Source organism: Nipponia nippon, unplaced genomic scaffold, assembly GCF_047370975.1.
Source record: "Nipponia nippon isolate SJK-2023a ecotype South Korea unplaced genomic scaffold, ASM4737097v1 scaffold_2, whole genome shotgun sequence".
NCBI classification, from domain to species: domain Eukaryota; kingdom Metazoa; phylum Chordata; class Aves; order Pelecaniformes; family Threskiornithidae; genus Nipponia; species Nipponia nippon.
This window is the reverse complement of record NW_028262336.1, coordinates 113,740,908-113,753,461: the sequence shown is the minus strand read 5'-3', so window position 1 is coordinate 113,753,461 and position 12,554 is coordinate 113,740,908. Positions and strand designations below refer to the sequence as shown.

At 43.3% G+C, this 12,554-nt stretch overlaps 1 protein-coding gene across 1 annotated transcript; it reads left to right on the top strand.

Annotated features, from left to right (window-relative positions):
• The first annotated feature begins 295 nt into the window (after window positions 1–295).
• RAB39A (RAB39A, member RAS oncogene family) lies at window positions 296–10,531 on the top strand. Its single transcript, XM_087757061.1, has 2 exons — window positions 296–656; window positions 9,933–10,531. The coding sequence occupies exons 1-2, from the start codon at window positions 334–336 to the stop codon at window positions 10,357–10,359; spliced, it is 750 nt and encodes a 249-aa protein (XP_087613187.1). The 5' UTR covers window positions 296–333; the 3' UTR covers window positions 10,360–10,531.
• Window positions 10,532–12,554: the final 2,023 nt, after the last annotated feature.

The window sequence follows — 12,554 nt, the reverse complement described above, 5'->3', positions numbered from 1 at the left end:
GGCGGGCCGCGGCGATCACCCCGCGGCGGGCGGGCCGGGGCGGGCGGGCCGGGGGCGCGGAGCCGGGGCCCGAGGGCCGGGGCCGGCGGCGGGAGCGGGGCAGCGCGGTGCTGAAGGGACAGCGCCCGCGGGCGCCGCCCGCCCCGCCCCGCCCCGCCCCGCCCCCCCCCGCCCGGGGCCGCCTCCGGGAGCCCGGCGCGGCGCCCCGGGAGCGGGGCGGGGGGACCCGGCCTCCGCCCGCCGCCGCCGCCGCCCTGCCCGGCGCGGCCGGCACCCGCGGGAGCGGCTCCCCGGGCCCCGCGCACCCCCCGCCGCCGCCCGCCCGCTGCGCCGATGCCGGGCGTTGGGGCGATCGGAGCGCGGTGCAGGCACCGGCCGCGCAGGAGCCCCAGGAAGAGCCCCAAGGCGGAGCCGGGCCAGGCCGGGGCCGCCATGGACGCGGCGATTTGGATCTACCAGTTCCGGCTGATCGTGCTGGGCGACTCCACCGTGGGCAAGTCCTGCCTCCTGCACCGCTTCACCGAGGGCCGCTTCCCGGGGCCGCTGCACTCCGACCCCACGGTGGGGGTGGACTTCTTCTCCCGGCTGGTGGAGATCGAGCCCGGCAAGAGGGTCAAGCTGCAGCTCTGGGACACGGCGGGGCAGGAGCGGTTCAGGTACAGGACCCGGCATCTCCCCAACCCCTCCCGTCCGCCCCCCAACCCTGCCGGCCCCCGGGCACACCCTGCCCCGCAGCCCCGGCCCCCGCCGCCCTCCCGGCACCCTGCCCTCATCCTCCGACCCGTCTCCTGCCCCAAGGAGTTTGCCTTGCCCCCAGCACGTCTCACTCTGCACCCACCTGGCCGCTGTGCCCCAAAGAGCCCTCCGCCCCATTGCCATCCAGCCTCACCTCCCCATTGCCTGCCGGTGCCCCCCAGCCCCGTGGCCAGCCATCCCTCTCGCCCCGCTGCCCACCAGTTCCCCCCCAGGAGCTTCCTCCTTCCCCAGCCTTCCCCTGCACACCCACCAGGGAACAGCTGCCCTTCCCCTTCCAGCTCACGCTGGGGGGTAACAAGTGGCCTTGTCGCCTTTCTCCTTCCCTCCCTCATCTTTGCCCTGAAGCCCTGGACCTAGGGCAGCAATCCCTCCTCCGCATTTTTTCCCTTCTTTGCAGCAGCAGGCCCCTGCTTCACTCTGCATTTCTTACTTTGTCATCACCTCCGAACTCATCCTCCCCTGCAGTATTTTCCCATGCCATAACTCTCCCTCCCATGCAATCTGGAGAGACCAGGCCACCTCCCTGCTCTCCCTCCCTCCAGCACAGCAGCACCACGAGCACCAGTGCAGCCTTGGCAGTGCGGAGGCCACCGGGCGGCCAGCTGCAGTCCCTTATTAGTGTTTTATCTGCCTTCTGCACCTGCTCTGCACTGATGGTTGCCAGGAGCCTTCACTAATACCTCTATCATTTATAGTGCAGCTAAACTAGCTCAAATGCTGCACTATTAAATCCTCTCCTTTCTCCTCGCTGTCACAAACAAGTAGCAAAACTACCCTCTTTTCCTGCCTCAATGAGAGTCACGGTCATTCCCCAACATACAAACTGCTACTATCACTCACTCACTCTTGTGGCTCTGTCGTATCCGTAGTGCTTGCCACTCCAGGCAAGTTGTGTATGGATTTTGGTTTGGACGTGGAGTTCAGTGGGTATGAACTCAGGCGGGAGGCTAATGCATAGCCCATCTGCCTGGTCCCTGACCCACACACTTCTTGTTACTGGAATGGGTCTTTTCACGCGCCAGAATCGATTCTTCCACGTTCCCTGCCCTCTGCTGCAACAGTTGTGCAGATTCTTGCACTCGGCTGAAGAGGTGGGATTTCACTGTCTTACCAGGGGACACCAGCCCTTTTTTTTCAATAACAAGCATTACAGTGAAATGACAAAAAACTTTCCTGGGCTGGCATGAGTCACAACTTTATACGTATTTTTGCAGGCAGGCCTCTGAAGGGTTAGCAAAGAAATTAACAGTGATAATGGCAAGCTCTTAGCATTTTTCATCCTCCTTGTGCTTTCCAGCAAAGAACATCAAATACTTGTAAACAAGTGACTAAGAATGTATAATCCCTTTATTTTGAATTTGCTGACAAATAGCTGGGATGGCCAATGACAAGGCACTTGACTGAAAGGAATGCAAATGCAGAGAGTTTTGCATACATGTTAACTCAAATGATAGCCATCCTTTAACCCGGGAATGCTCAGGGGATGTACAGTGATGAGTCATGCATTCAGCTGCTTTTAAATTTACCATTAGTATACATCTGTCTTTTTTCTAATACCCAGAAGATACAAACTGAAGGAAGTAGTTTTAAACATTTGTGTTTGGTTTTCTGCTAGGAGTTTCTTGTCAGCTGCTGCACCAAATATCATAGCATTTATTGTGTAGTCTGTTTTACACTTACTCAAGTGAATTATAAATATTTTACTAAGTTATACACCACAGTTTAAAATCTTGCCCATTCTGTTCTCTGCTAATGGACAAGACTACAGATCACAAGCAAAGATGGTCTTGGGGAAGAACTGATTATTCCAGGAAGTAATCTAATTTTGTGGAACGCCAGGCAGTTTGCAGTTCTGATTCCCAGTTCTGCTCTGGTTCGCTTGCATTGGTACTTTAGAGGAGGTAAAACCTGGCTTTAAAGTTCCCTGGGGAGTTCCCTGCGTGCAGGGCAAGCTACTGGCTGCAGAATAACCCCGCTTTGGTCCCAGGCATTAGGGACATTCCCAGGGGAAACATAAGGTGTGACACACCTTGAAAGATGGCACTTATTTTCTTGGAGAAATTGTTTTGGAAAAATTCTTACATGTCTCTAGTTCATTGATGCTGCTGTGTTTGAAGTGGATTTCATGCGTGGTCTTAGAAATCATCTTTAAAACTCACTGTTTGCATTGCTTCTCAAATGAAGTCATTCTTACCACTTCCACAAGAAGGGTGAGCAAGCTGCAAACACTGCTGCCGGACAGCGTACTTATTTTGAGCTCAGACAGGGCAGTTACTGACTGTGTTTACTTTGACGTCAGTAAGGCATCACTAAGCAGAATCTCCCATTGTGCTAGGTGCCATATGGACAACAACAACATAATCAATGACTTTAACACTTCGGTAGAACAAGAATCTACAGCCTTGCTTAGTATAGGCTCAGGTCCGTAATGCAGACTAAGGTAAATGAGGGGTACATCCTAGGTTTCTTTCTGTCTTGAGATTAGTTGTCATTTAGAGCAATCTGCTGCCTTGGCTGAGTTTCACATTGCCTACTTTGCCGTGATTTTGTTTGTTTATTTAATTTTCCCGTATTTAAATCCAACAATATATTTAAATCCAAAAATATATTTAAATCATGAAACTTCCAAGGCTATAAAGTGCTTGGTAGTGGTGCTGACAGTTCATTTCAAGAACACGGGGGCAAAATATTGTGGGGATGCCCCAATTACATTAACCCACGTTTCAGTAGACTATGATGTTAGATACATTCTGTTTCCAATACATGGCTTGAAAATAAAACATTATCCTTATTCTTCTTTTTGAGTAAGCAATATGTATTTTCAGAATTAATACCATTACAACGTCGTCTTTACTCGTAGTATAAAAACAAGCCTTCAAAATGCGATACAGCTTTTAGTGAAAGTTTGGTTCATCTGGTAAAGATCAGCAGGATCATAATGAGAAAGAAACACCGTGGCTGTTTTAAAGTCACCCTAAAGCCATAGTCTGATGTGATTAATACATCTTCTAATTCATTTTCAGAAACAATCGTTCAGTGGCCATCATCTTACCAAGGCTTTTCTTGAGACTATTAATTAGGCTCTTACATCTTTAACCTAATATTTAGACTAAGCTAAGAGGATGACTTCTGTTCTAGACAGTATTTTCCCCTTCCATAATGCTAGTTTAGGCAGAATTAATTAGCAGAACCAATGCGCATTCTACACAGGAAGTCATAATTTCAAAAAGAATTTAGGATCTGCATTTAACAAATATTCCCAATTAAAACTAAAGACTTCAAAGTTATCCTTTGGAAAAACATTCTAACGTATCATTGTTGTACATCACAACATATAGCTTCTTGAGGAGCAGTCTCACCTCCAGCAATTTCAAATACAGAACCATCTGGAGGAACCTTACAGCATTCAGTACCAACGTGTTGTGGTTCCCTTTTAATACTTAGTGCAGTCTTACCTCTTTAGCATGGTCTAATAGGGAAAAACTGATTTTCTCCAACCCTTTATCTGTATTTACTTTTCATTTATTACAAATGCCAAGCACTATACGAAATGGGCAAAAATATTATTCATGCAAGTATTCTTGCTGAAAATAAAAACTTAGGATGGTCTTGAGGATGCTAGGACGGTCCATATTTAACAACAGCATAGATAAGGAGCTTTGTAATCTCTAATTTATTTATATGGAGTGGGGGAGAAAATAAGAATTACCTTTTCAATAATGCTTACGTCAATTTTTGTAACTCTCAGGCAAAGATGGTATAATAATTCACATATTTAGTGTGGACCGACTGGAGGCTGTAGCACACCCATCATCAGCGGCTGGCGTGGCATGCATGCTCCAGCCTGAAAGAGGAGGAGCTGCACAGCCACATAGGCCTCCGGTCACCAAGGGGTTACAGTCATCTCTATGAAGTAGGAGGGTTGTTGCCTTTCATTTAGTGTAGCCGTAAGAAGCAGGCAAACTCCCTCCTCAAATATCAGCTTGCACCTTGAACAAAGACTCAGGCAGACACATAGGTCTGGGCACTTCCATTAGCCATCGCTTTGAGGAGGGTTCAGAGCCTTCTGTGAGAGAGAAGCTGAGAGAGGAGGCAGCAATGAAGTACTGGGCACAAAGGGACAGAAGAAAAAAAAAGTGTTCTAGGCAGAGAGATGACACGTGAATAAAGACAGATGCAGGGATGGATTTAATAGTTCAGTCCCCCTTTCATTCAAAGTCACAGACAGATTTGCCAGATTCTAAATCTGAATTAAGTTCTGCTTCCCACTTCCAACCAGCACCTCCTCTGAATGGTTTCCTGGCAGGAGATGGCAGGCTTCATTGCTGTCTCCCCAGTTTTAGAAGAAAGGCGGCTCTTTGGCCATTACTTTTTGCCCTAATCCCACCCTGTCCCTAACTTAAGGCTTTCCTTACTAAAGGAAGTACTCCCCTCTCCCTCCTTCCCCACCGAAAATTAATCATGGTGCTGCAAGTAACACATTCCCTTCCATAATGCTAGTTTAATGACATGAATTAGCTGAACCAAAGTTTACCCTATACGAGAAGCCATCATTTCAACAAGAATTTAGGATCTGCATGGGGATAATTTGAGAAATGGAAATTTGAACATCCTCTATGAATAAGTTGGACTACATCAAGCCTGACCTGTCGCCAGTTCCTCATCCTGACTTGAAAAACTTGCAAGACCCTATTTTTTTTTTCCTTCTGTTCAAAAAGTAACAACAATAAGGGAGTTAAAAACTTCGTTTTGCTTTTATAGTCTCATCTTGCAGCACTTTTACCAAAGTGTGTATAATCATGTAAGTGGATTCCCTGCTTGTGAAAGAACACAAGAAAGGCCAGTCTGGTTTTGTCTGTGGTCCATACTTGGATATCTTGTCTCTGATGATAGAGTCTTTGAATTCTCCTGAGTACTCTGCTATCCTGTACCTTCAACTTGAGGGACGTCTGGAGACTGATGCAGTTTGTCTGTTTACTAAAAGGACCTGACGGTGTTGGTGACCAGCTGGCTAAACATGAGCCAGCAGTGTGCCCAGGTGGCCAAGAAGGCCAACAGCATCCTGGGTTGCATCAGGAATAGTGTGGCCAGCAGGACCAGGGAAGTGATTGTCCCCCTGTACTCGGCACTGGTGAGGCCGCACCTCGAGTACTGTGTTCAGTTTTGGGCCCCTCACTACAAGAAGGACATCGAGGTGCTGGAGCGTGTCCAGAGAAGGGCAACAAAGCTGGTGAAGGGTCTAGAGAACAGGTCATATGAGGAGCGGCTGAGGGAAGTGGGGTTGTTTAGCCTGGAGAAGAGGAGGCTCAGGGACCTTATTGCTCTGTACAACTGCCTGAAAGGAGGCTGTAGTGAGGTGGGGGTCAGTCTCTTCTCCCAAGTAACAAGTGACAGGAAAAGAGGAAATGGCCTCAAGTTGCACCAGGCCAGGTTGGGTTGGATATTAGGAAAAACTTCTTCACCAAAAGAATAGTCAGGCACTGGAACAGGCGGCCGAGGGAAGTGGTGGAGTCCCCATCCCTGGAGGTATTTAAAAGACGGGTAGATGGGGACATGGTTTAGTGGTGGACTTGGCAGTGCTAGCTTAACGGTTGGACTCGATGATCTTAAGGGTCTTTTCCAACCTTAACGATTCTATGATTCTGATTCTATTCTAAACCTCACTCAGTCTCTTGTTCAGTACTTGTTCAGTCTTCCATGGAATACAGATAAACTCTTTGTATCCGTAACATCTTTCCCAAGGAGATCTACAAGTCTACCAGCTGTTGCACAAAGAGCCTTTTACTGTCAGCCCTCCTTGTCTTTTGTTGGCTACCATGCACTCTCATCATCCAGCTTTTCAGTGAAGACATATGCAGTACATTGACATGGGCTGTGAAGTCTATAAAGCTGTACGTCTTCTGAGCAGAACCCCTCGAGTGACCTCTACCATGGGCTCTGTGAACACTGACCTGCGCCTTGTGAAGAAGTGCACAAGGAATCTATGTGAAAGTACCTCGGAATCTGTGTGAAAGTACCTCCACTGTGTTAAAAGAAAGTTCCTCTGCATTTTGTGAGGAGCTTGAACCCATCTGAGGGTGTTGGCATGCTCTTGGGAAGCCCTCCCAAGCAGAACCCTTCCGGGAGCTCACCTGGAGCAATGGTTTATTTCCAGCTCAGATCTGAGCTAAGAGGGAAGGCAGGGCTGTCCCCGCTGAGCCGCTCGCAGCCGGCGCGGAGGCAGAGCGCTCAGGTCCCCGGGGGAACTTGTTCAGGCACCGTGGTTAGATACACAGCTGAGTGGAGCACAGCTTTAGATGTTGGTGTTGTAGTTCTGCCTAAGCCTTGCTGAAGGCACTTGAAAGTCCTATAATCTTTAGCGATACTATTAATAAGAGGCAAAAATTGCCCTTGCACTTAGTTTTATAGAGAAAAGAACAAACCAAAACAAATGCAGAGACCTAACAGACCATCTAAGTCAATGCTCTTTCATTCTTTCTAGGTGTGATACAGGGCATAAGTGAGCAGAAGTACATCCACTTCACGCAGTTCATTTTCCAAATAACTCTGAGCTGTCTACTAAAAATATATGTCTAATCCTTAATCTACTCTGACTGTCATATTTAAGTCAAATATTTTGCATCTGTAAGACGTTTCAGGTGCTGGTGAACAACCTACCACATTCACATGCCCAGAAGTTTTACCCAGTTGATGGCCTAAACTTTCTGCTTCAAAATTTTGTCTTATTTGTCAGGAATACTTTCTTTTAAAATATGACTGGAAATAATAACTCACCTTAATAGTAAAACTATTCAAATATTTGTAGACCATATTTTAACAAATATCATCCTTTTCTCAGATGTTAGACAATCACATAACATGATATCATATGTATCATATGTATCTTTAGAACTTTTTGTGTTACTTTTTTCTTTTGTTGCTGTTTTCTAAAGCCTCTCTAGTATATCAACCTTTTTTTGGTAATGAGAAAACAAATTTCAAATTATAGATACCAAACATACAGAAAAAATGACTGCTGTCTCTCCCATATATTCACCCAGTTTTTGTGAGGTACAGCCCAAAGTTACAGATGCTTTTTAATCATCTCCATTACAGGGAATACATACAGATAATTAAATATAATGGCTTCAATCATCAGCTAGTATAAATTAGCATATCTCTGCAGAAGTGAGTTACAACAGATGAGGGTACTGACTGCTGTGTATAAGCACCCAGTAACACATGGAGGGCTGTTTTTCAGTACTCCAGTTCATAGATACACTCTATGACATCGTTCTATATAGAAGTGCTTGGTAAATGATGCACTGCATTTTCAATACTAACCTACTTCCTTCCCTGGCTAATGCATTTCTTTGGCATAACTGTTTTCAAGATTATTTTTTAAAGAAAATAGGTTGTACTAGCTTCTACTTCTCCAAATTGAATCCCATTTTTGTCACCCACTTCTGCTCTTTCTAGAACCACGTGAATTATTTTAATGTACTCATTTGTGTTTGCAGCTGCTTTACAGCAAAAAGACGCTTAAGAAAACCTGAAACAGATCTTTATGGCACCTTTATTTAATACTTCACAAAATGTGACACCCCTCCTTTATGGTCTTAGATAATTTTGCGAAACCATGGGTCATTTTTCATATCCAGGCTATTTGAATTAATCTGAGGGTAAGATCCTATTGTCTTCGCATTCGAACTGTTCAGAGAGACGCTCCATGGACTCTATTGCTGGGAACGTAGAAAAGATCTTTCTAAACATTAGGACAAACAATGCCTCCCTGTTATCTAAATAAAACCATTTCAAATGCTGTTTGCTGTGGCTAAATGAATTTAGACATGCCAAGAAACCTCAGCCTTATCTAGCTGTGCACTTACCTACTGTAATGTGACTACTGCTGCTAATTATACCTCTATGTTCAAATTGTTATAAAACACTATATGAAATGTGATGAACTGAAAATCAGAGGGAGCTACTGTTATGGAAAGATATGTCACTCTGTACAGTTCATCCCAATTCCAAAAGTTTTGAGGCTGCATCCTCTTTATAATCATAAGATAAAATGGAATTAACTCTTGGCTAAATTATAATTTCAAATAATGACTGTTAACAGAGATTGTGCATCTCATTTCAGTTGGAGAATACTTACATATAGCTATATATTTATGCTGGTAACGAGTGCCTGCGTCCAGTCCTTGGTAGGGTGTCGCTTCCTTTAAAATGTCTCTTCTCACCTTCTCCATCTTCCCCTATTGCTCATGATTAGAGACTTACAATCATTTTTTAGTCCCCGTTTCTTTCTCTCTTTCCATTCTAACAAACATTTTTTCTTCTTCTAGAGCAATTAAAAACCTTTTCAACCAGAGGAGGGAGTTCCAAAATTCCTTCCAGTGAATGCTCTGGAACGTAGGGGGCTCAAAAGTAGAAAATATCTGTTGCCAGTCCTGGAAGTCTCATGCCAAAAAAGAATAAATGCGTTATAAAGAGCTTTTCAACCTCTGTGTGAGAGAGATGCTGGAGGTAGAAGTGTTCCTTGCCAAGACTGTAACAAGTGTGTGTTTGCCCAGCTCAGTTACTTTTGGACAGTTCTCGTCAGGGAGTTTCCTTTCTTAGTCTGTTACCTGTTGACTTCTGCAAGCACAAAGAATTATGATTATCTGTACAAACGTTTCTATCAAAGAATTTTTCTGCAAGGAATGCAAAAGGATACGCTTGTACATTGGCAAGCTTAGGCTCCAGGCTTCTCGACATCTGCCTACATATTTCAGTTTGAAATAATTGATTAGAACAAAGCGAAGTGCGTGTTTGTATAAAACTGAAGGACTCAGACTTTAACACCAACAAGTATTTGACAAATAAATATAGTTTATTCTGTGAACATGTGCCACAGTTTGCTAATAAAGAGTACTTTGCAGAATAATTCAGCATTCAAAATTCACACTAGAGATGTTGGCTTCAAGAATGCTTAGAAAGTGACTCTTGAACGTAAGAAAAAAATGAAAAAGGAACATTTTTGTGTGTAGAAGGTAAATTAATCAATCCAATTAGTTTTAAAAAAGCAAAGATATTTCATAAAACTTACAGTAAATAAATACACATTGCCACATGGAAAAGTAATCAATTTGCAAATAAAGTGAAAATGTATTTTAATTTTCCTTTTTCCGTTTTATTTTTTTCCTTCACAGATCAATAACACGCTCTTATTATCGCAATTCTGTGGGTGGCTTACTAGTGTTTGACATCACAAATCGACGATCTTTTGAACATGTGAAGGACTGGCTAGAAGAGGCAAAAATGCACGTGCAGCCCTTTCAGATTGTGTTCCTGTTAGTAGGACATAAATGTGACTTAGTGTCACAGCGTGAGGTTACGAGAGAAGAAGCTGAAAAACTGTCATCTGACTGTGGTATGAAATATATAGAAACTTCAGCAAAAGATGCCACGAATGTTGAGGAGTCCTTTACAATTCTTACACGAGACATCTATGAACTTGTAAAAAAAGGAGAAATCTCAATACAAGATGGATGGGAAGGTGTCAAGAGCGGCTTTGTTCCAAATGTTGTACATTCGTCAGAAGAAGCTGTAAAGCCCAGAAGACAGTGCATCTGCTGAATCTGTAGCATGCCAAAGAGCACATCGGGTGTTCAAAAGATGATGCCAACCTAAATAACAGAATAATAATTTTGAAACAATATTAGATCATGACGTAGCTGAATCATAGAACGGTAATTTGTTTTTGTATCCTTCTGTCTAGGTCATAACTTCATAAAACTTTAAGTGCTTTTTTTCTTGTCAGAGTACAATAACTTTGTGTGGTCTTCGGGAAAAGAAATTATGTATTGCTAAAGGAAAAACTAATCCTATAGCAAGACACTGAGAAAGCGCAATAATCATCGTGACAACATCCTCTCTTGGGCTTTGTATTTTGAATACTGTTTAAAATCAAGGCTTGCTAGGTGAGGATCAGATGAGCTCATTACTTTTGTTCATCCTGCCTTAGTTTTGGACAAGGAAGTAGTATACCTTATACTTTTTTAATGTGATTCTTTACTCAAGTGCAGGGTTGCTAATGACCATTAAAGTTTAGAATGCTGTAGAATTTCATAATAAAAGATAACTCTAAAGAAAGCAAGCTGAAAGATTGCTCCAATAGCAAACACTTTTGATATGACTATGACTACAAGCCTTACTAAAGAAAAAGAATGTTTTAGAAAAGATGATTTATTTGTATACGAAAATGGGGAATAGAAGCAATGAAATTTATTATTAAATATTTTCTGAATTGCCAATGAAACTAAATGTAACATCACATATGATCCAGCTGTTATTTGACTTGTATACAAAACAGATTTCCCAACCACTGGAGTTATATTTCGGAGGCCGGATCCTCAGCTGGGTAATTATCATAGCCACACTGATGCCTAGGGAATTATGTTAATTTACACAAACAAATTCCATATTAGCTTTAAAAAATAAATCTACTTCTAACTAGAAGTAAAAATAAGTTAAAAAGTGCTGCAACCCATGGGGACCCAGGCCTTAAATTTGAATAGAGCAAGGATTGTTTTATTCTCAGCCAGAAAATGTTAAACTGTTGTCTAAAAAATGAAGGTTTTAAAACCAAAACCGTTATGAATAGAGTGTTTGGAGAGAAGAGAATTTCTAAAATAATGCTTGGCTATGGAGAGCAAAGTTGGAGAACCCCTATTCCAAGAAAGCAACACATAATAGCTTTTAATAACAATAATAATAGGAGAAATCTGTGATCACGTAGCATTTTACTGAGCTTGAGGTCATCTTCCTGCTCCTCTGAATATAACACACACTAGCTTTATGCAAACTATGCCCTATATGTCTAGCACTTAAATACCAAATAAGTCTACTTCTATTTTATTGTAGTAGTGTAACAAGATGACTTGATCTCCAGAGTTGATAAGCATCTACAGCTTATCTGGGCATACTCATAACCACCGAACATCAAGCCAGTTATCTTCATATAAAGGTGTGTTCTCGTGTTACAATTCTCCATTTTCAACAAGTCTATCTAATCTAACCTTTTTCTTCAACAAACATGTAATTGGTTTTCTCTCAGGTTACTTTCAGGTCCTTTTACAATTTACAATGTAAATATTCCATAGTAAAAAGACAGGTTGTTTGGTTCCAGTTATTTTATTGATTTAGGGCCACTAAAATTATTGACTTCAACAGGAACGGAAAGGTTAATTTTTTTCAATAGCCTGAGTCTCTCTTGCACTGAGGCACAGTTACACTGTCATAGAAGGATACAGAGGCCTTAACATAAACAGGAATCAGCCTTAATTCATTAGCAATTAAAACAGTTAGTTAATTCTAGTCTCAGCATGCCAAAATGTAATTGCTGTGAGCCTGATTCTCTATTGAACTACATATATTAGTCGTTTACACCAAATCAATTTTGATTTGAGGGCATTTTAGGCCCTCTTTGCGTAAACTAAGTGACTACAGATGCCAAAAGGTAGTGCAGAATCGGGCTGTGTGCATTTCACACGGATCCCCCTATGATACTAGGCCCATGTTGTGTATCTCAGAAGATCTTCTCTTAGTTGTTTAAGAGGACAGAATGGGCCAATGAATAAATTGGTAGCTGGGGAGTAAACAGACCCAAAGTCTACCACTGGTTCACTGTGCGTTTCTGAGCAAGGCATTTACGTTTTATGTGCCTCACCTTCTGTATCTCAAAAATAGAGATGATCGTTCTTCCTCGAATTCACAAGGACTGCTGAGACCCAATCTGACTCTACGATCTTCAGTCTGGACTCTTTTCTCTG